Source organism: Triturus cristatus, chromosome 6 (assembly GCF_964204655.1).
Source record: "Triturus cristatus chromosome 6, aTriCri1.1, whole genome shotgun sequence".
Classification (NCBI taxonomy): domain Eukaryota; kingdom Metazoa; phylum Chordata; class Amphibia; order Caudata; family Salamandridae; genus Triturus; species Triturus cristatus.
This window is the reverse complement of record NC_140589.1, coordinates 576,688,963-576,711,693: the sequence shown is the minus strand read 5'-3', so window position 1 is coordinate 576,711,693 and position 22,731 is coordinate 576,688,963. Positions and strand designations below refer to the sequence as shown.

The 22,731-nt window shown below is 45.6% G+C and overlaps 1 protein-coding gene across 4 annotated transcripts in view; it reads left to right on the top strand.

Moving 5' to 3' along the window:
• IBTK (inhibitor of Bruton tyrosine kinase) overlaps positions 1-22,731 on the top strand; it is a 700,505-nt gene that overhangs the window by 499,870 nt on the left and 177,904 nt on the right. For all 4 annotated transcript variants that reach the window (XM_085611015.1, XM_085611017.1, XM_085611016.1 and 1 more), the window contains 2 exons: positions 11,026-11,174; positions 15,209-15,372. In XM_085611015.1, coding sequence (XP_085467141.1) covers positions 11,026-11,174; positions 15,209-15,372 — 313 coding nt within the window. The remainder of the gene's footprint in view (positions 1-11,025; positions 11,175-15,208; positions 15,373-22,731) is intronic.

Here is a 22,731-nt window from a genome sequence, read left to right as displayed (position 1 = left end):
AAGTGCAGAATGAGGCAATCGAGGTGCAGAAAGACGCAAGAGAGGTGCAGAAATAAGCAAGAAAAGTACAGAAAGAGGCAAGAGAATTGCTGAGAGAAGCAACAGGTTTAGAAAGAAGCAAGAGAAGTGCAGAAAGAGGCAATTGAGGTTCAGAAAGAACCAACAGAGGTGCAAAAAGAGGCAAGAGGGGTGCACAAAGAGGTAGGTGAGGTGCACAAACAGGCAAGAGAGGTACAGAGAGGCAGGAGGGGTGCAACAAGGAGTAAGAGGTGCAGAAAGAGGCAAGAGAATTGCTGAAAGAAGCAACAGAGGTGTAGAAAGAAGCAAGAGAAGTGCAGAAAGAGGCAACAGAGGTACAGAAAGAGGCAAGAAAAGTACAGAAACAGGCATGACAGATGCAGAAACAGGGAACAGGGGTCAGAAAGAGGCAGGAGATATGCAGAAAGAGACAAGAGGGGTGCAGAAAGAGGCAAGAGCAATGCAGAGAGAACCAAGAGAAGTGCAGAAAGAAGCAACAGGTGCAAAAGGAGGCAAGATGGATGCAAAAAGACGCAAGAGCAGTGCAGAAAGAACCAAGAGAAATGCAGAAAGAAGCAACAGAGGTGCAAACGGAGGCACGAGTGCTACCGAAAGAGGGAAGAGAGGTGTAGTAAGAGGCAAGAGAGTTGCACAAATAGGGAAGAGGGGTGCAGAATGAGGCAGGAGGGGTGCAGAAAGAAGCAACAGAGGCCTCCTGTATGCCTATGCACCCATACCACTCCTGCCCAAAGTTCTCAAGAACATCAGGAACGACCTGGCCCAAGATCCTTGTAGCTGCAGATTGGGCACACAGAGTCTGGTATCCAGAGCTGTTGAGCATTGCCATCGTCCCTCCGATAAGGCTGCCACTTTGGGAAGATCTTCTGTCACAGCAGCAGGTAAGGGTTCTATACCCGAACCTTTCAACGCTCCACCTTCTTGCGCAGAGATTGATCTGCGACAATTGATAGCCTTCAAATTTCTGCCCGAAGTCTATAATGTTACCTTGGCAGCCAGGCGTCCCTCTATCAAGGCGGTTTACACCTGCCGTTGGGGGTACATTTGTGACATGGATTTCAGAAAGACACACTGATCCCCTTTCTGCCCCCCTTTCTCAGATGCTCCTTTTTCTTCTTTCCCATGCCTCACTTGGTTCTGCTCTGGACATTCTTAAGGGATATCTATGTGCAATTTCTGCTTTTCTTCAGTTGTCTATCCAATCTTTCTTTTTCCAATCCCCTTATTTGTCCGTAGCCTCTACACAATTGTCCATTTAGGGTCCTTTCCATCAAGACGGCCGTTCTCGTGGAGATCACATCTGCCCTGAGGATCAGTGAGCTTAAGGTCTTGTCATCCAAGCATCCTTTTCTAAACATCTAACCAGACAAACTGGTGCTTCATATAAGGACTTTCTTTCTTCCAAAATGTGGCCGCTCCATTTCATGTAGGCTAAACACTCCGGCTCATTCCTCCAAGGAAGAGGAGCACCTCCATCGTCAGGACCGAAAAATTGCGTTGTCGTTCTACCTTGACCACAGACGTGAGTTCTGGGTGAATGACCAACTCATTGTGTGGTATGTCAGAGTGAAGAAGGGCAAGGCTATGCAGAACCGGACCATCTCCAGATGGGTTGTGCTGTGCATTAAAATCTGCTACTCATTGGCTAAGAAGCAACCCCCTGAGGGTTTGCGTGCTCATTCCACCAGAGCTAAGGCTGCAAACACTGCATTAGCTCACGGAGTCCTGGTTCTGGATATCTGCCAGGCAGCAATATGGACCTCCTTGCACACGTTCAACAAACATTACTGTCTGGACAGTGAGGTCGGTAGAGATGGGCATTGTGCCGGTTCGGACTTGCAGGACTTCCTCATGTAAATTTGGTTCACAGACCCACCTCCAGGAAGGTATTTCTTAGGTATCTATTCTAAGATGAGTAGTCTGCAGCTAGAAGGCTCTATCAGATGAACAAGTTACTTACCTTTGGTAATGCCTTATCTGGTAGAGACTCTTATCTCTAGAGACTAGACTCTTATAGCTGCAGATACCTTACCGACCCGCCCATCCTCCCTGCTCAGTGAACAGATTTCAAGAGATAGGGTTTTTTCCCTTTAAGGGCCATCATTTCCCACACCAGTGCTCAGTGTACTTTGTGGCTCTGTGCTTCTGATGTGGAAATTCATGAAAAGTAACTGATGTCAGCATGCCTGGATGGCGCTAATATAGGCACCACAAATGTCACTTCAGGCACAGACGACGGCAATGATGCCACCTACTGGCGCGTAGGGGTACTGCTCACTGAAAGTTTCCGGATCCAGTCTGACACCTGGGTATAATTCTAAGGTAAGAAATTTGCAGCTAGAGTCTCTACCAGAAAAGACGTTATCGAAGGCAATTAACATGTTCTTTTCAGTTTATGGTTTGAATCGCCTTGTGTGAATCTGACCCACATTTTTTCTGCCAAAACCTTTTGTGATATCCCAATGGGATCGAAATCTGATTCTCACATTTCTGATGTGCATCCCATTCAAACCAATGCATACTTCCCACTAAGATTTCTAAACTTGAAGATAGTGTTCCTCATAGCGATTACATCAGCTCTTCTTGTGAGTGAGCAACAAGCACTTTGTCCAGCAACCATACACCACTTTATTTCCCGTCAAGTTTGTGATAAGGACTTAGTTGGAGTTGCTTCTGAAAGTTGTTCCACCTTCCCACATTGGGAAGTCTATCACCCTACCAGTAGACTTTGCCCTGCCTCATCGATCTAAGGAGTTAGAAAGACTCCATCGCTAGGAAAGAAGGGTAAGGCAGTGCAGAAAAGGTCCATCCCAGATGTATTGTCCTACACATAAAGATCTGCTTCAACTTGGCCAAGAAACAGCCCTTGGGAGGTCTGCAGGCCCATTCCGCCAGAGCCAAAGCTGCTCCCATTGCCATGCCTTGTGGTGTTGACTGTCATGGATAACTGCTAGGCTGCAATGTGGGTATCAGTTGACACTGGAGCACTACTATCTAAATTGCCAGGTCTGATGGAAGGGGCACTTTGCCCATTTAGTCTTGTATGACTGTTTTGTCTGAGCCATACCACATATTCACCAGCCGGGGAGGCTATGCTTTGGTATCTATTCACAAGATGAGGAATCTGCAGTTACATATTTCCATCAGAAGAAAGTTTCTTACCTTTGGTAATGCTGTGTCTGGTGGATACTCTATCTAACCGTGGATTGCTCACAACCCTCCTTCCCTCATTTTCTGTGAAATACGCTTTTCTCCATCTTAATAAGGTCCAAGGTCCCAGTCAGAGATCTGCATACTGTCAAACCTGATTAATCAAGTCTACCCATCCAATGGCAAGCGGGTATCTGAAAGCAAATATCAACATGCAGAGGTGAGGTTATTTGATGTCACTTCTGTGCCTGGATTGACTAGACACTGAGCGGCACATGAGGACATTGCTGTGAAATTCTATGTATCTAGTTTTGCACATGGGGGATATTCACAAGATGAGGAATCTGTGGTTACCTAGAGTATCCACAGGAAAGAGCGTTGCTGATGGTAAGCAACTCTTTTGTTCTCACTTACTTGACCATAAAACATTGCTTTTTTAAATGTGTTTTATTTTCATGTGTGTTTAAAAGTTGTAGAAATAGATACATTGAAGGTATTCCTTAAACTATGCCATGAGGAGCTGGGTTCCCCTTTTATTTCAGACCTCATCATATTGGAACCAGTGCTTTTATGGCATAGGATTTTGGACTAAGGAGCAGACCAAGTTGAATAGAGAGATTTTAAATGATAGCATGAACTTGGATGGGGCAGCCAAGATCCCTTGGATTAAATATATATGTAATTTTATGAAAGACCTAGGGCATCCGGAATACTTTGTTGACCCAGTTACTATGCTGTCAGTGTCGAGAAAGACCCTAAAGTTAGAGGGTCTTCAATTATTGAGTTCAATACGACTGGCAGAAGAAGTGCTAAAACCTAGTGTTAGGCAGCATCAATTATTGCTTACATGTATGGGGATGGAGCCCTACTTGTTATATGTGCCAGGAATATTTGATAGGATGCTTTTAACAAGATTTAGATTGGGAGTCGTACATAGATTACTGTCAATACCAACTATGAACGACTGGTCACAAACTCTGATACCCTGCCCATGTAACAACCATTCTGAACAGTCTACGATCCACCTACTCCTATTCTGTAAATTTTACGTAGAGTTGAGGAAAATCTATTTACTTCCACTTTTAAAACATCTGGACATAAAGGCAATGTCGCCCAGCTTTTATTTGGCTGCAGCTTCTGGTAGATGAACACTGCGTGGAGGGTGGCCAAGGTTTTAAAAAAAGGCGATCCAGCTGAGGAAAATTATGGTATTTGAGGTGTAAATTGTGGGCACTAGCTCCCCTGATGGTGCTGGATCACTTTTTAATGTGTAATTATATCAAAATCTGTTAAGTTAATAATTACATTTTTATTTGTTTTTCTTGTATGTGCTTTTATGATTGGTATATTAACAATCGAATAAAGCTTTCCTTGACTTGACTTGACTTAAACTATGCTTTTAAAATCTATTCAGAACATTCCCTTTATTTTATTTTTTTATGACAAGTTTTATTGGTTTAAAAAAAAAAAACTTAAAGGCACAAGCCAGTAGCATAGACAAGTCATACAATTAGCACAGTGCATGTTGTCACAATTCTCCTTGGTCTGTTTACAGTGTGAAATCCTAGTAGGCCTGATCAGCCCCAAGTCCTCCCTCAGCATGCCCCCAGCCAATTAAATCACTAGTCCCAACCATTTCCCCCATACACGGCCATGCTTGGCTGGACAGCCTCTTACTATGAAATGGGTTTTTGTTGTGTTGTGCACCAGTCGATTCCCCTACACCATTTGGTGATAATAAGGGGGGAGGGGGGGCGGCAGAGTCCTTCCACGCCGCTGCTGTATCTCTCTTGGCCACCAGAACCGCTGTGCCAAGAAACGTTTTGTATGCCCGGGTCCAATTTAGGCCATCCATGACACCCAATAGTTAAGCTAGTGGATAAAGTGGGACCTCCCAACCCAGGATGGTACTTGATTCAGACACCACCTTCCCCCAATATACGGTGAGAGGACTGCAGGCCCATACCATGTGGTAGAAATCAGCAGGCTCAGCCTGGTACAGCGGGCAAGTGGGGGAGGCCAGAAGCCTGCTCGGTGATGCCTGGCTGGGGTCAAGTATGCACAGTGGAGGTAGTAGAGCTGGAGTAGCCTGAGCCTTGAGGAAATAGTGGCAGTGCGGGGGCCATCAGGGCGTCCCTGCAAGGGTCCCAGTCAGGTCTCCCAGGGCCCTCTGAGGGGGTCAAGAGAAGTTGGGGAGTTAATGACCAGCGAGCAGTAGATCTGGGATATCCCTCCCTTCCCAAGGACTCCCATCAGGAGCAAGGCCTCCAGGGAACTGAACTCTGGAAGCTTGGTGTTCACAGGCGTGTAGGGGGTGAGAGCATGCCAGAGTTGCAGGTACTTATAGAACTGGGTGGGGTGGGGTGCAGTGCGTAAGAGTTTTGTAGGTCTTGGAAGGAGCACATGTGCTCCTTTCCATAAGTCCCCCAGCTGGGATATTCCAATAAAGTCACATTTGTGAAAGCCCTCCAGTTTGCCAACCTCACCAAGCCAGGCGGCATCCCATAAGGGTGTTTGCAATGTCATTTTATTGTCCCACTGTGTGTATCGCAACGCAGAGCGCCAGGTGACTAAAACTGCCCCAGTGATTGCGGGGAGTGCGCGAGGGATCGGGGCTCCGTAGAGCATAGATTGGATCCGAGAGAACCCCAGACTCTCTAGTTCAAGTCGATATGCCAGATTAGACCATCCGCTGGTGTACCAGTCTTCTATCACTAGGAGGTAAGTGGCCATATAGTATAAGAAAAGGTTGGTTATGCCCATTCCACCATTGTACGGGGCCTTTTGACAGGAGGTTAGGGCTATGAGTGGTCTCGCAGTATTCCTTAAAAAGTCCGGGATCGTGCATCTATTTCTCTAAACCATCCACGAAAGAGGTGGGGTGGAAGGTTCTGAACAGTGTAGAGAAATGGGGAGAGAACCATCATTTTAAATAACGTGACTCTACCCATCAGGTTGAGAGGAAGGGATTGCCATTTGTGGAGATCAGTGTTACTTTTCCGGAGCAGGGGATTAACATTGAGTGACCAGGTGAGTTCTGGGAGCAGTGTCACCCAGATACCTAAGTACTTAAAGGAGAGATGTTTTATGGGGATGGTCGCCTGCCAAGCTATGCATTCCCTGGACATGTGTAGCAGGTCCAATGTTGACTTGGCTGGGTTTAGGCGCAGACCTGAAGCCGCCTCAAAGGAGTCAAGAAGCTGGAGGCTTCTAGGGCCTGGCTGAGCCTCAGGCAACACACTCAGGCAATGGAGCTCTGGCGTGCCGCCGCCATTTTACTTGCAGGCGTGCCTCAGAGTGAGTCGGCATCATCGCTGCAACACTGCAGGACAGTGAAGGTGGGCTTTCAGACCATCGCCGGTACCATCAGTGTGTAACACAGGCTGTTTTTGATCACCCGCTGATAATAATAGGAGCTTCTGGATGCGAGCGGATGACGGAGGGGTCCAGAGCACTCTTAGAGTGCGACCGCCATCTTGACGCTCGAAGCCACGTCCTCCATATTACCTTTATTAAAGTGAAAATAATGTTCAGTTTCTATTCTCTTTTCCTGCTTCTACAAATGCAACTTTATTTGTTCAAATATTCAATTTCTGATGGATACTTCTACCTGCAGATTCCAGATCTTTGAAGATTCTAGGTGCAGACTGGATCGGGAAAGTTTGCTATAGCTCACTGGTGCCTTTGGATGGGGCATACTCCATTTTGACGACAGAAGTGAAGTCATGGTGACGTCTCACTGGAGCCATAAAGCATCTACCTCAATGCCAGTTCTTCTATTTCCATGCTTTTTTTTGCATGAGTCTGGAACTTCTCTTTTCACCTTACATGAGGAAAGAGATTTGGCGCAGTGCAGGTGATAATGTTGTCTAAAAAAAAGTCAGGTTTCAATCCCTGTCTAAAATGTGATGCACAAATGTGCATTAGGTATTCACACAGTGATTGTCTCTGGTGCCTTGGCTCCAGAAAAATTATCTTCGTCCGAGAGCATTGAAATCCAAGGGTAATACTTCTCCTGTGACTTCGTCCTAGCCCCAGTCTTTGCCGTACCCACAGCTAGTGGGGCTGTTTTCACTGGCTTTGCCAACTCCACCTGTGATTTTGATACCCCCTCTCCCTCCACCTTTCACAGTACTAACACCAGCTAACCCTGAGTTTCTTTCATCTGGAACGGATTCGGTATCATTTCTCTAAAGGGCAGTTATTCTATCTGGTGTGCCACTTGACTCCACTGGTCTGTTTGAGGCTCCATTCAGCTCCCTTCTGATAACAAATGTCCATTGACTTGGTGTTCTCCGATAGGTAGTATTCCGGTGCTGCCTTCTGGCAACTATTCCAGCACAGAGACTGATGGTTGGACTCAATCAATCAATCAGGGGGCTTAAAGTGCGCTACTCACCCGTGAGGGTCTCAAGGTGCTGGTGGGAGGGGGGGGGGGGGGCAGCTCCGTATCAGTCGAAGAGCCAGGTCTTGAGGTCCTTTCTGAACGTGTGCAGGGTAGGGGACCATCTGACGATCACCGGGAGCTCGTTCCTGGTCTTGGCTGCGATGTAGGAGAAAGCTCCCCCGCCCGCTCTGTGTCTGCGGATGCGAGGAATACTGATTGTGACCCCGGCATATGTGCCCTGAATTATACTACCACCACCTCTAACCCAGTCGAGTTGGGTTAAGAAGGGAAATACAAAGGCCATATTCATAAACTGTTTGGCTCAAACTCTGATCAAGAGCAGGCCAGCAGTCAAATAGATGAAGGTTCCTATAGAAACATTTCTACATTAAGCCACTGACACATCTCCTGAAATAGATTTTGATCCAACTCATGGTCCCGCTCCCTCAGAAGTAGATTCTTTTCATATAGCCTTAAAGAAAGTGGCACAGACCCTGGAACTTCCCCTTTCCTCAGTAGAACGTTGTGCTAGCATTTTAAATGATGTACTTCAAACCTCAACTCCCTTTAATGCAGCACTCATAGCGATACTGAAGGTACCCTGGTCACGCCCTACCACTACATCTGCGATGAACAAGGCTATTGCATGAAGACAGAGATCAGCTCCAAATGATCCAGCCTTTCTTTCTTTTCATCTTTCTCCTGAGAGCTCGGTGATTCAGGCTTCATCCACCTTTAAACCTATATCTGGGGAAGATCCCCACACATCCCCAAGATAGAGTCTTATAAATTAGAGAGAGTAGACAAAACAGTTTTTCTTCAGGTACTCCAAGGCTAAGATCCCTGGATGCACCTCGACAACTGGCAGGTAAAAGCCGGTTTGCAGCAACTGGTGTCATTCCACTTGCAAAAAATGACTTTGCTGTTGTTGTACCTGAGATTTTTGATCTTTCTACCCAAGTCTCACCTGGATCCCTCACAGCACCTCCAGTTCACAGGGGCAACACTGGATACTACTCTACTCTAAGCATTCTGTCCTCAAAAAAGGATTCAGCCCGTTTTTAACACAATCTGATAGTTCAACCGGGTGCTTGTTTTACAGTACTGATGGATCTACACCTGTTAGGTCTGCTGGTCTTCTGTATTCTCTTGGTCATTTGGTGCCTCAAATGTGTCCAGCATTATCAAGATTATCCTAGTTCAAGCATTTCACAGGAGAGGACACCATAGTTCCAGGAATAGCTGCATTATGTCAGCAACTTCCACCAGTACGCATGTTCATATTCGCCCCAATATCATTAATCCTTAACAAATGTTTGAATTTGCCCCTTCACTTCTCAATAATTCTTAGCACATGTTTAGATGTGTCTCTTAGGATAAGATAAATTACATAAAAAGTTAAATCATTTTTTGAAAAATTTACTTTATTTAGACTGGGAGGGACGTATTCACACCTCCTTCAGCAGGATGGCTAGTGATTTAGCATATCAGGGCCAGAGGCTTGAAAGCCATTGCCACCATTGATATGCGAATCTGGCTTCACCCAGTTCTGGGGAACGCCACCCCCTGCCCTGAGGCGCATTTGGCACCAGAGCAGGCATGCACATTCACTGGACACACCCCTGAGGTGGGCCATCTGAGGCAAACAGTTGAGGAAGAGTTTCACCATATTGTCATTGGTGAAACTAGGAACTCTGGGTCATGCCCACTCTCCACAGGAAGTGGTCATATAGGGGGTGTAGTCATCCCAGGGAAAAGTAGCCCATTGGCTACTAGACTGCACTCCCTTAATTGCCCTTAAATTCAGCATTTAGGGGTGCCCCTGACACCAGGAACTCAGATTAGTCTACTGGGAACTGAAGGAAGGACAAAGAAGAGCTGAAGTCATGAGAGCAGAGGTCCTGCACCAAAATTAACTCAAAGCCCTGCCTGGCTGCTTGCACTGCAAAGATCATGAACATCGGCTCATCCAAAAGCTGAACAGCCTCCCCAACTCCCTAGAGGACTGTTCCACCTTTAACAACCAAGCAGCATCTCCCTTGGGGTGGAAGATCCATGCCCCTGCAGGCAAAGACCACTCTTGCCCGGTACTTTGACTTGCTGTCCATCGGGCCCACCGAGGGTGCAGCTCGCCAGTAAGAAGTCTTTATAGCTCCAGGAGGTCAGATCTGTCCCCGTGCCAACATGGGAGACACCAGGCGCCTTCCAGCACCAATACCCTGGGTACCTGAGTATTCCTCCAACATCCAAGGCTTGTTGTGTGTCCAGCCCGGGCACCACTGATGCCAAAGCTGACCTGCTGACGAGGGACTTCAGAATCACTGAGGCCTGCACTGAGAATTACTCTCCCCCTCCAGCTCCAAAAAGCCACGTGAGAGCATCTAACTACAGTGACCCACCGGCCAAAATACCTCTGCACCCGCCGCCCAGGTTAACGGAAACCGACTGTGTCCCTGAGACCCTCAAGAGCAGAGCCCCCCCTTTGGTTTCTGCCGTACTTGTCCCCAAGTCCCCACTTGCAGCCTTTCTTTTGCAGGCACCTTTGCCATTAACTTTACTCCGTAGCACTTCGATGCCACCAATGCGACCAGCACCTCTGCACCTGGACTCACCAGGACAGCTAGAACCATCCCGAAAGGTATCCTCCAAAATCGTTTGCAAGTGTACCTATGCAGTGTATGTTACTTCCATAGGATAACATTACCACGTTCGAGGTTCAGCCCTCTTAACCCTTATTTGAATATTTTCTATTGCTGTAAAAATTCATATCTCAAAAAGTTACTACCTGATTCTGATGATCTTAGTGTCTAATATTTTTCAAAATTATTTTTAGATTTCCTTCTTGATTGTGTCTCTCGCTTATTTGACTCTGTGTGTACAACAAATGCTTACCTTCTTACAAGCCTGAGCTGCTCGACCACACTACCACAAATATTGCACTTGGGAATATTAATTTAAGCCGTGTAAACCAATACGTTTTGTCTGTACTTTTTTCATGGTGTGCCCTTATATTGGCACTGCACTCACCCATTCATTCAGTTATCAATCCCTGAACCCATTTATTGAATGATTCTTTAATACACTCGCCCATCCATCCACTCAACTATTACCCATTATCAAAGCACATAGTTACACACATACATCTAACTGCTGGTTCATTCATGCACACACCCATACATACGACCATATACACAAACTCGACAATCAATAAAGATACACTTTAACCTATAACATAATCCAGACGTATTGGCATGCTAACCATATTTAAGTTTCTATGTCAGCCGTTAAGTGTTGTAGAAACATCATTACAAGTTAATGTCTGCTATAGAGGTGCAAGAAAGAAATAACAGATTTCCTACACTAAGTCACTTTGTGTAGTCAGTCTTTCAGATTCAAGCACACTTTTTTTGTTTCCTGCATATTTTATTTAATGTTTATTCTTTACGTATTAGGTTTGATGGATTTGAATAGCACCTTTTCAGAAGAGTCACTTCAAGAATTACAGACTTCTGATTCCGAAGGCAGCTGTGCTGGAGCCGCAAGCCCCAGAGATTTGCAGTCACCTAACTTTCTAAGCACAGTTTACCATGATAAAATGGAGGTCTGATATTTTCATTTTTATATACATGTCTTTTATCAATGTGCTTTTTCTTTTTTTAAAGTTAAACAGAAATGATTAAATAACAAGTCTGATACAACTGGAAATCTATTAACAGGATGTTGACGATAATGAGGTTGATATAGATCTGCAAAGCATGTTAGTCTTAAATAAGGTTCATACATGTGTTTCTAATGGATACTTATTTCCGCTGATTCCTCATCATGAACCATATTCAGTCTTCATAGTGGATTCGGACGATTTTAAAAATCTTCACCTCTGCTTTGGTGGTGCTCTTAAGCATCAGTCCTACATCAAGGTGAGATCACATTGGATGTGACGAAGCAGGGAAATAAAGCTGAAAAACAGTCTCAGTGACATTGTTCCTTTTAATGTTGCTTGCTGTAGAGACACACTGATACAGAACATGCAAAGTCCTTTCACAAGCATAATGCAACCATAGTTATTCAAAGGCAGTAATGGGTGTTGCAGGTCATTCTAAACTTTAATGAAAAACTCGCTCTGCGGGACTGCTATAGTAGAGTATGGGAGAGAAGCCACAAACGGAGAGATGGGGCAGTTGGCCTTGTGTCAGGAGGCACAAAGTCTCTGGAAATGGCTGGAAAATAGGGGATATTCCAGATGGTTCACCCCCTGGCATTTAGAGCTGAGCATACAAACTCAGCTGCCAGTGTCTAGCAAATCACAAATGGCACTTACAACCAGAGGTGGTGCAAGATACCTTCCATAAATGGGTTGAACATTTACGCCATCTATTTGCCACTGAGAATGTGCAGTGTTCTCACTATTGCAATTTTGAATTTCTGAGGCGTCTCTCCTTATAGTGGACCATTGACACCAGTACACCTTCCACCCGATACCTCTCCTACCCTGAGTTCTGAAGAAGATCAAGAATGACCGGGTCCAAGTCAGCCTAGGGGCACTGGACTCAGCAAAGAGAGTGTGGTATCCCGAACTCTTGGGTATGAGCATCTGCCCTCCAATCAGGCTGCCTCTTCAGGAGAAGTCTGTTAAGTTTTTCTTCCCCTTAGATGGGGCTATGATTCTCCAGCCCTTTGTAAATCCTGTTAGTTAATCACTTGTCAGCCAACACTACATATTTCTTTGGATCCATCTCTGTGGTATATAACAGATATTGCCAACATGAGGTTGAGCGCTCTTTCATGAGTTCCTTTTTAACCATTAACTGATTCAGGGCATGAAAATTCTTAGCCTCGATTTCTCTGCATTACTCATTCCAGTCACAAAGTACTCCGTGAAACCAAGTCTCAAATGGTACACCATCTGTTTGCTTACTGTCCATAAACCGTAGCAGGTATTGAGTTGACTTCAGACCAAACCTCATCAGAGCTTCCTTCATCACTCCTACACTATTTTCTCAGCTGCATGCATCCTTCCAGTGACTGCTGTTCCTTACACAGGTAACTGACTCATGAGATTTGCTGCAGTAGACACCTCACCCTAAGCCTGAGCCTCACAAGCAATTTCACAGCTCACAAAACATCCCAAAATATATTGTCCTTCTACAAAATGTCCACTGCCTCTATTTGGATTCTTGGCAAGAACTCCTGAAGAGTTTGGAGTGAAGTTGTTTTCTCCAGATGTACCGGTCTCTGTTGCCATTCTAAGATGTTCCTTCTCTAGAGCTATACTCTCGCTCTCTCTAATTCCCTCTCATTTTCTATTTCTTACCTTTATATTTTCTTACATTTCCCTTTCCTGCTCTTCAAGCTCACTCTTGTTCATTCTTTACTCAAACGCTTGTGCAGCTGTAGTTTTATTTTACACAGTAACAAACATGAACCACTGCTTAATGATAATACCTAGGCTTCCTGAATTATTTTCCAGGCATAGGTAGAACTTAGTGTGATCAACATGCATCTGTAATTGCAGACAGTGTATATAAATTCTGTGTGCAAATGGGCACATAAAAATGTTAAATAGCATGGGTGAAGGTGAACCCCCACGGAGCACATTTTTCTTCTGAAACCCCATAACCATTATGGTTTAGCTGACTCAATCTTAATTTGTTGACTGAGGTTTTGAAGGAGTGATATGATCAATGTTATTACTGTTCCTGATATTGCTGTTCAGTCTTTCAGTCTTCCAAGCAAAATATAATCCGCTGGGGGGCTGCAGAGAATTATGGAGCATCAGAAGTGTCTGATGACCTTCATGCAGGGAGATGTGATCCTTTCCAATAGCGTTTGTCCCACTTTTAATAGGCTGAGTCATGGCTGGCAGTATCCGAATAGACTTTTATTTCAGATTACCCTCAAGTTGTCTGATTTCTTCCAGTTATACGATTTTGCTAGGTAGTAGGGGTTTGGGATGCCCTTGTAGTTTAGTAGCTCCTTGAGGTCTATCAATCTCTTCCTGAGGAGGGAGGTGCTAAATGATGATTCCACTCCACTTTACTAACCACTGGGTAGAGCTAACAACAAGCACTGGAGATGGGGTTCTTAGATTTCTGTAGCGTCATCTGCACATGGGTTCACCCATAGAATTGTATTGATAGCCCTAAAAAAGGGTTGAAATTCAGATGACCAGAATGTGCCCGATTCCTGGATGCAGGACCTTAAAACACACCCACCTTGGAAGAGTAACACTGGCTCCCTGTGAATGTGAGAATTAGGCCAAAGCTGTCAGTGCTGTGCACAAGGGGCGTTTTGTAAAGGGTCAGGATATTCATAAGAATACCCCATTCCATGCCCAGCAGATCCCTTTTCTTGGTGACAGCACACATAATTAAGGCACAAACCTTCACCTGGATTAGGCATGGATACATGCCCTCAGGAAGCCACTGATCTCAAGCAATGGGACAGGATCAGACTAAACCTGCTTCAGGAAGCTAGAGTAGTTGGCTCATATACAAACTCTGTTGCTCTGTAGTAACCGGTAAGAAATGCCCAGAACCAGCTTTTTATAAATATCAGGTTTTTTTTTTTTCAGCAGAGTTTTATATAGCGCGAACTTGACCCGAAACCAATCAGGTATCAGAGCGCTTTACATAGCACCAGTTACGTTACAGGAGGACACACATTCATTTTTTATTTGGCACTGGGCGATTAAGTGATTTGTCCAGAATCACAGGCGGTTTAGCGTCGTTACCGAGACTCGAACCCAGTTCCCCCAGGTCCGAGGTCGAGCGCCCTAATCGTTAGGCCAACTCCTCTCCCCTCCACTCCTCTCAGTTGCCTAATAAAGCATAACAAATCCATTTACCTTTAATGGATTTTCTCTGAGAATGCAAGAGGCGTTGTCACTCATATTTTTTGTCCTGGAGCAATTTTGTGTGACAGAAGGAGCCCCACATTACTGTGTGCCCCCTTCTGTTCTACCCATGATCAGGCAAAAGCTTGCTACTCATGCAGTACAAAGAGCATTACTTGTGAATGGTTCTTTTTAAATGAATCATTACCAGGGCCCAGTGACTGCACCTTTTATAATATATAATATGCGCAAGAACAGAAATTCCCTGTAGGTACGTGCTAAGAGTGCAATTCCTATGTTGTGGCATACGCATAATGTGCATCCATCCCCAGCGTGCCCTTTGGGAGAGGTCCCAGATGATCTTGCTAATGAGGATAATCAAGATGTATCTCTGCCCTTAAAGGAGTTATGAAAGTGTAGCGAATCAGTCACTCTCCCCACTGTTGTGGAGGCCTTAATGGTTCTCTTGAATGGTAGGGTAAAATGCAAACACTCAGTACAACACAATCTTTTATGCAGTGCACATCACACAGGGAGGAGACTTGTATGCATGTGTGCTGAAACCATGGCCATACTCTGCTACTTTAGTCTGACCTCTGTTAAAGCAAATTAGTCGCATTGATACAGTCCATCCAAGGGAGTTGCTTTTTCGCTGTTTGTTTTAATGATGGAAATGTATGTGGCTGTAAGTCTTAAATATCAATGGTAGGATGAAATTGTAAACCTTTTGTGACATGTGCTTTATTGAGTCCATTGCTTTCTAAATTATTTGAATAATTTGCTTAATGTATTTACCCATGCAGACTAAAGGCAAAGTTTGTGTCTTGAGTCCACAAAATGAAAATCATAATTTGGAAGTGAAATTATATGAAAAGACACCAGCAACTAAACAATCTACTCCACTGTCTGTACCTGGTAACCAAAGTGGAGCTCTAAACTCTGGTAGTTGGATAGCATCCTCATTCAGGTATTTGTATTTTCATATTCTGCCTTTCTTTTGCTTACAAACACAATAGTGCTATGGGTAAAACATTTAAATAAATACAGGCAATAACATATTCTTTATTACGTAAAAAATAAATTCTGACTGTTTTATGTAACTGTATCTCAAGGGATGAGCATTATCACTAAGATTTCATTTAATAGTTTTATTTATTTCTGATCGATACTTCTTCCCACAGCTTCCTCACTTTTTAAATATCCCTAGGCACCAGACTGAATGCTTAAATTCTTCACACAGCTGTGGTTGCCAGTGCCTCAAAGTGGCTCCATAACATACCATAAGGCTCCAGCCATACCCATGTATCACTTCTGGATGCAATACCATGGGCTTGTATAAGGTGCCATTATGCTCACTGGCATCAGTTTACTTTTTTGATCCCTTTCAAACTCACACTCTGGGCTCCATCTAAACTGCAGACTCTACCAAATACTTTTTTTCCTTAACAACGTGAGCAGAGTGCCAGCTGCCTAGTGGGTTGATATACTAATGGCTTTGGGACTCTGTCACTCCGATACGACCTGCTGTACTGGAGGACTTGGGCGACATGCTTACATAAGCCATTCAGGATGGCTGGTATGCTGCCATATTCACAATTTGGTGTGCGTTAGATACTACCCATTTCCTTGGTCTGGAAATAGGCACTCATACCCTTCCATGGTGCTTGCCTCTATAGCGAGAAGGCAGATACGGCCCTCGAGTGCTTAAAAGACAGCAAGGTCGCCGCACACTCTTTGAACCATCTGTTCCAACGCGTCAGCCTCACCAGCAGTTTGACCCCCTCCAGGGCTATGGTAGGGACTTTCAGTACTGCGACCACTCACCCATACAGTCAGCCCAGCAGACCCTACAGCCATTTTGTGGATGAGGCCACTTCACACACAGACAGCATGGACAGGGGTAGTGAGCAGGACAATACCCAGCCCCATCAGCTGTCACAAATGTAGAACCTCATTAAAGTGTCCTTCCAGACACACAGCTACCTTGCTGGAGGCCGGTTCCAGAATTCCCTGGCAAGCAGTCATCCCAAACCAGTGCAAATTGGTTGTCAATGTTATGCCCTTCCATTTATTTACACCCCACCACACCTTTCACCATCCTCAGGATGGCTGACTGAGGACCATCTGTCGGTATTACCGCAGGAACTGCAGGCCCTTCTGGTCAAAGAGCCATAGAGAGGATGGCAGCATCAAAAGTGGGAAATGACTGTTACTCAAGCTGCTTTCTGGCTTAAGAAAGACAGAGGCCTTTGTTACATACTAGACCTTCACCTTCACAATGCCTGTCTGCAGAGGTACAAGTTCAAGATGATCATCTTGGCTAAGAACTTGTCTGCCCTTTACGCTTGAGAGTGACTGATAGCATTGCAATAGCAGGGTGCTTATTTCCACATATCTGTCCTGCAGGCCCACAGGCATGATCTGCGATTCACAGCAGGGCAGGAGCATTTTGTGTTTGCCGTGCTCCTTTTTGGCCTCAGCAGTGCATCTCGGTGTTCATGAAAATGATGGTGACACATATTTGTAGGTCAGGAGCTCAGTCTTCCCCTAATGACTGTCTGCTGAAGGTGGGCTCACCCCAGGCAGTCGTTCCTCCACCTCCAGACTATGGCGAGCCTCTTAACATCATTTCAGGGTCAATATCAATATGCCAAAGTCACACCTGACTCCTTCCAGGAGTGCAGTTCCATGCTGTCCCTCCCAGAGCAGAGACCAGGGCATCTGATAGAGACTTCTAGCCACAGGTTCCTTATCTTAGAATTGTCCTTGGGCGTCTGACTGGAACTGGAATTGTTGTATGAGCAGTACCCATGCGTGCCGGTAGGTGGAGTTGTTCTGCTCTGCATGGTGTCATCTGCGCCAAAAGTGAGGTGCGCAGTGCCTATATAGGCGCCACCCTAGCACGCAGACGTCCATTCTTTTATTTCCTCACCAGTCAGTGCAGATCTGGCGAGTGTTACCCCCAGTCACTTTTTTCTGTCTTTTTAGGGTCGAACATGTATTTCGCTGGTGAGACACTATTGTATACAAAAAGTGCTTGGAAGCCCGCCCATTGCTTACCATTTGTTGGCTTCACATCACTCTTCTTTACAGCCTCCTTAATTGGCTAATGCAGGCAAAATGTAATTTCCGGTAATTTCTGTGGAGCAGGGACCAAGCAGATTCATTCAAGTTAATCAGTGCCTGTCCGCTGCTCCCTCGGGATTGAGTTACAATTTCTTTCCCCTTCCTCTCCCCCTGCCTGCTGCTGACTCTGTAGGGCTTGCACTTGGAACTTCACATAATAGCCAAAAAGGTGCTATCACTCATTCAGTTTATAAATCTCTCCCCCTACATAATGATCACCACAATGTATCTTCCACAGCAGAATGAGGCATAATTACATCCTTTACTGATATTGTGTGAAATGACACCTTGAAAATAATTGTTTTTCATTAATATAAATATATTGTTATGCGTGAACTTGACTCAAAAGTATTGGAGCACTGTACACAAGCACCCCTTGCGTTACACAGGGGCTCATAAATTTTCATTTTTTAGGCACGAGAGATTAAGTGGTTTGCCCAGAATCACAGGCATGTTGAGCTGACTCCAAAACTCAAACCCGGTTTTCCAGTTCCAGAGTCGGCAGCTATGGCCGTTACGCTACAGCCTCTCCCCTGTTGTTTTGAGTGTGTTGATTCGAGTGTTGCTAAACAGCACCAGGTCGTCAGCATAGAGGATATGCGACATTAGTTGTCCTCCAACGCTCGGTGTGTGAGTCTTCTGTCCGTTTAGCAGAGAGATCTGCCAGAAATAAGTTAAAGAAGAAGGGGGCTAGAACAGAGCCCTGTTTTATGCCAGCAGTTGTTTGCACCTTCTTGGAAACACACGAGCCATCTCCAACTTTAATCTTGACCCAGGTGTCCAAATATACCAGCCTAATTGCTTGTAGGATGTTCGGTGGGATACCCCAATGCGGAAGCTTAGCCCATAGTTTGTCCCGAGAGACACCATCAAAAGCTGCTTTAAAATCAACAAAGCACATGTTAAGAGGTGTCCAAGTTGCTTTTGCTCTGTTCCTGATTAGGCTCAGGGTCATAAGATTGGTTGAAGTACCTTGGCCCCTTAGGAAGCCAGTTTGGTTTATGGGGATTTTACCTTTGTAGTGCGACCTGGATTCCAGATCATGCAGTAACAACGTTGAAAAATATTTCAACTCAACATCCATTAATGCTATTAACCTATAGTTGCTGGGTGAACATGCCAAGCCTTTTTTTAAATGGGATGAAGACTGGAGCCCCTCCAGCTTTCAGGAATAATGTTGTTTTCCAAAATGAAGTTAAACATGGATGCTAGCAACTCCGCCCATTGTGGGGAAAGATGTTTGAATAATGCCTGTGGTAGCCCGTTTAGGCCAGTGGCACAGTCTGCCTGGGACTTTTTGATGACCTTCTCTACTTCAGTTGCTGTAATTATCCGCTGTGCCACCGTAGTTTTATTAGGACCTTAAGGACTAGCTGCAAGCATCAAACCGCTCTTGAAGTGTGATAGTGTACTAATTCTGTCTCGCTGATTTGTGTTATTTGCAGCTGCAGGACCTTTCTCATTCCTACTAATTATCTGCCAGAATCTTTTCGATTCATGCTTTTTCGAGGCATGTAATAACTGGGCCCATCGTGTCTCTTGTTTATAGTTTCAGGTCTCTTTTTTTAGCCGCCATCTCTCATTGCAGAGTTGTTGTAGTAGATCCGGGTCTCCTGGATGTTGACGTGATTGCCGGAAAAATTGCCGGTTTCCTTTCTTATCTTCTGAATATGGGCAGGCATAGTTGATGATTTAACAAGGTCAAGTCAAGTTCCCTTTTTGTGGCTGCTCTCACCGTGGTTTTTAGTCATATTATTGGCAAAGGTCTCCCATGTCGCTATTGGATTGAGATCTAGTTAAGCTAAGACCTCGAAGCTTGAGACTACATCCTCTGTTAATGAATTAATGGAGCCAGGGTTCCACTTCATGCGTTTCAGGTTTTCTGAGAGTGTTTCTCCCCACAATGTGTGAACTGTCTCCAGTTTGCGCAGGGATGCATTCACCATGAAAACCTGAGGATTGTGATCGCTTTCCACACGATGGCATATACTGTAGTCACAGACCTGGCTGTAAAGGGACATTGAAACAAGGGTGTAATCTATGATTGAAACCGCGTTACCATAGACCCTTGACCAGACAGGTGGAATGCCAGATGGTTTTCGACCATTTAGTGCCTGGAGGTCCAATGGTTCACAGGCCTTTATGAGTTCTTCTCCTGAGCGGTCCCTCTGTATGTTTGGTGGTATTGCTTGCTCAGGGAGGGGACCCGCTGCGTCCATATGTTCCTCCGAGGGACAATGAAAAAGGTTGAGGTTGAAGTCTCCGGAAACTAACCAATGTGCCTTGTTATGGCTATCTTTCAACTGGGATAAGTGAGCTGCTATTCTCCTGGATGATGTAGCTTTTTACTTTGGGTTGATGTACAGGTTGACGACAATGATTGAATCTTTAGAATTATAAGCCCAACCTTCCAGTTTTAATACCAGCATATTTGGTTGTCCATGAATACTTACACCGTTTCACTTGTTATGTTGATGTTTATATAAATTGCCCGGCCCCCTTTTGCCCTCCCATAGGCGCTCTTTCTTTCTGCTGGTTTTGTGTATTCTTTGTAGCCGATAAGAGGGATAGTAGTCTGCGCCCAAGTTTCCTGGAACATTTAGATATCAAAGGATCTCAGGAATCCTATGAATTCTGGAACTGAACGTTTTGTCAGTAGACCGTTGATGTTCCAAGAACAGACTGCCAGGCCGCCCTGAACCTTTCCTGGTGGTCTTCCCTCGCCTCAGTCTAGAGCGGCAGCAGTTGACATCTTTCGGCCTTCCTCCTGAAGTCGGTGATGTCATCTGGGCAGCCAGGCGTCTCTTCACTAAAATGGTATACGCCTGTAGATGGAACACATGTTTGGTATGGTGCACAGCAAAGGCTGTTTATCCTCTTTCTGCCCCTCTTTCAGAGGTTCTCTTGTGCATACTTTTCTTTGGCCCAGCAGGGCTCTGCTTTAGGCACCCTTAACAGTTATCTTTAAGCTATCTCTGCCTTTATGAGACTCCCAGATCAGCCCTCCTTGTTCAAATCTTCCATTGTCAATAGGTTTCTTAAGAACCTTTGAAGAAGGCTCTCTTAGTAAATGGTGCACACTTATTTAAGTGACGCACCTTGCACTAATCCAGGCAACCCTTATCGTGATTTTAGCGGTCTTTGATAACCTTTGAAAGCTCTCAAAGTGATAGCTGTAGAGAACAGCCTTCAGGCTTATCTTGAATGAAGGTGTGTTAAACAGCTTGTTTTGCCAGATCTAATCATGAAGTGTAGGTTGAATCAAAAAGAACCACACAGTGTATATATAAAATGTCTATTTATTACACAACACTCACTAACACATTGGTATATCTCCTACCCGGAGATATCAACGCAAATACACAACAATACTTAAATTGCAAATAGGTAAGTAGCACAAAATACAGTGGTCTCCAGGGGAAGACCAAATCATATACCGAAAAAGTGGAATGCGAACTGCGACTGAAGTCAGGACTCAGACCAGGAGGCTCAGAGGAGCTGGGGACACAAGGAACCACCCAAGGTAAGTACCCAGGAACCCGACGGTGGCTGTGTGCAAAATGGAAACACAGCTGCCTGCTCAAAAGAAGTCAACAGAAAAAGCGCGGTTGCAGTTTTTAAGAAGAAGGACCCTTCCGAGTGGACCCTGAGGAAACCCTGTGGAAGACAGATGCTTGGAGAGTCAGCCCACCTCTGGATGCCCCAGGAACCAGCATACCTGTACCAGGGAAGCTGGGCGCAAAGGTGTGGAGTGACTCCGGAAACCGCTGTAGAACACAATGGAGGACTTCAGGAAAGATGCCACTGGAGAAGACTTTGCAAGAGTCTGGTTAAATCCAAGAAGAACCTGTAAGCAGAGGGGACCAAGTCTATACCATTCGGATGTAAACAGGAGGTACGGAAGAACAATGCCCACCTTTGTCGAACGGCTCAGAAGTCTTGACAGTGTCCTCGTCGCTGCAGCTGTGAGGACCAAGCAAGAAAGACCAGGAGCTGTGCATGAGCGGTCCCACATCGCAAGTCAAGAACCAGGGAGTCGGTGTCCGGCGGGAGCACCAACAAGCCTTGGCAGCTGCAACTAGCGTGGAAAACGAAGAAGGAGCAACGTTGGAACCATCAAGGTCCAATGGACTCACCACTAGCAGGGGAGTCACAGCAGGTCCCAAGCAAGCAGGGGAGCCCAGTGGAGCAGAAGACGACCCTCAAGAGGACCCAGAGGCCGAAAACACAGGAGTCGCAAGAGGGCCTTGAGCAGCTCACCAAGAAGGAAGTCCCACGGTGCAGAGGATACGGTGAGGATGCTGAACTTGGCAGGAAGAAATGCTGGAACATCTTGTAGCCCATAGATCTCTAGAGTGCAGAGCCAACAAGCCTTGGCAATGGTAAGTCGATGTGGTGCACAGGGGTTTGGTCCCAGTGATTCCGAGGAGGGATACTGGCATCAACATTGCAGAGAGGACAGGTCAGGGCTCAAGGGAGTTGCAAAACCACCCCCTGTGTTGCTGAGCCTTTTAGATGCAGGGGAGTGACTCCTTCACTCCAAGAGAGATTACTTCAGGTGTCCTTGATGCCCACAAGTCTAGATCACAGGCCTAGACAACGAAGAAGACCTGCAGAACAGCGAGACCAGGAGCAGCAGCAGTCTTCCTTGATACAGTGTCAGTTCCAGACGAAGTCAGAGTGCTCAGACGGTCAAAGAGTGACGTGGTTTCAGGCTTGAGCCTTGTCCCACGACTAATCTAAGGAACCACCCACAGGTAAGGCCTTGAGTACCCTAGAGAAAGGGTTGGAAATACTCAAGTGTCCCTCCCAGAGGAGGGACTGGACAGAGGGGAGGATACTCGCGTGTGGTTTGTCCAGTTTCACACCAGAGCAGGAGCCAAGGGATCCCTGAACTGGCTCCAACTGTAGTATGCAAGGAGGGTACCAAATGTGCCCTTCAAAGCAGTCTGGTGGCGCTGGCAAGCGCCCCCACCCCAGCTTAATACACTAATTCCTGTCTGGGTGGTGGTCACACCTCTTTGTGACAGGAAACCTATTGTTCTACCTTCCCCTGCTCAAGCTTGGCTCTGCAGCAGGAGTGCAGAATCATGTCTGTGGTCGGCAGCAGCACTTGCTTGCTGTCAGACCCTGAAAGGCTGTTACCCGTAGTACAGGGGGTACCCCAAGGGAGCCCCCCCAGTACATGCGATCAGACTTC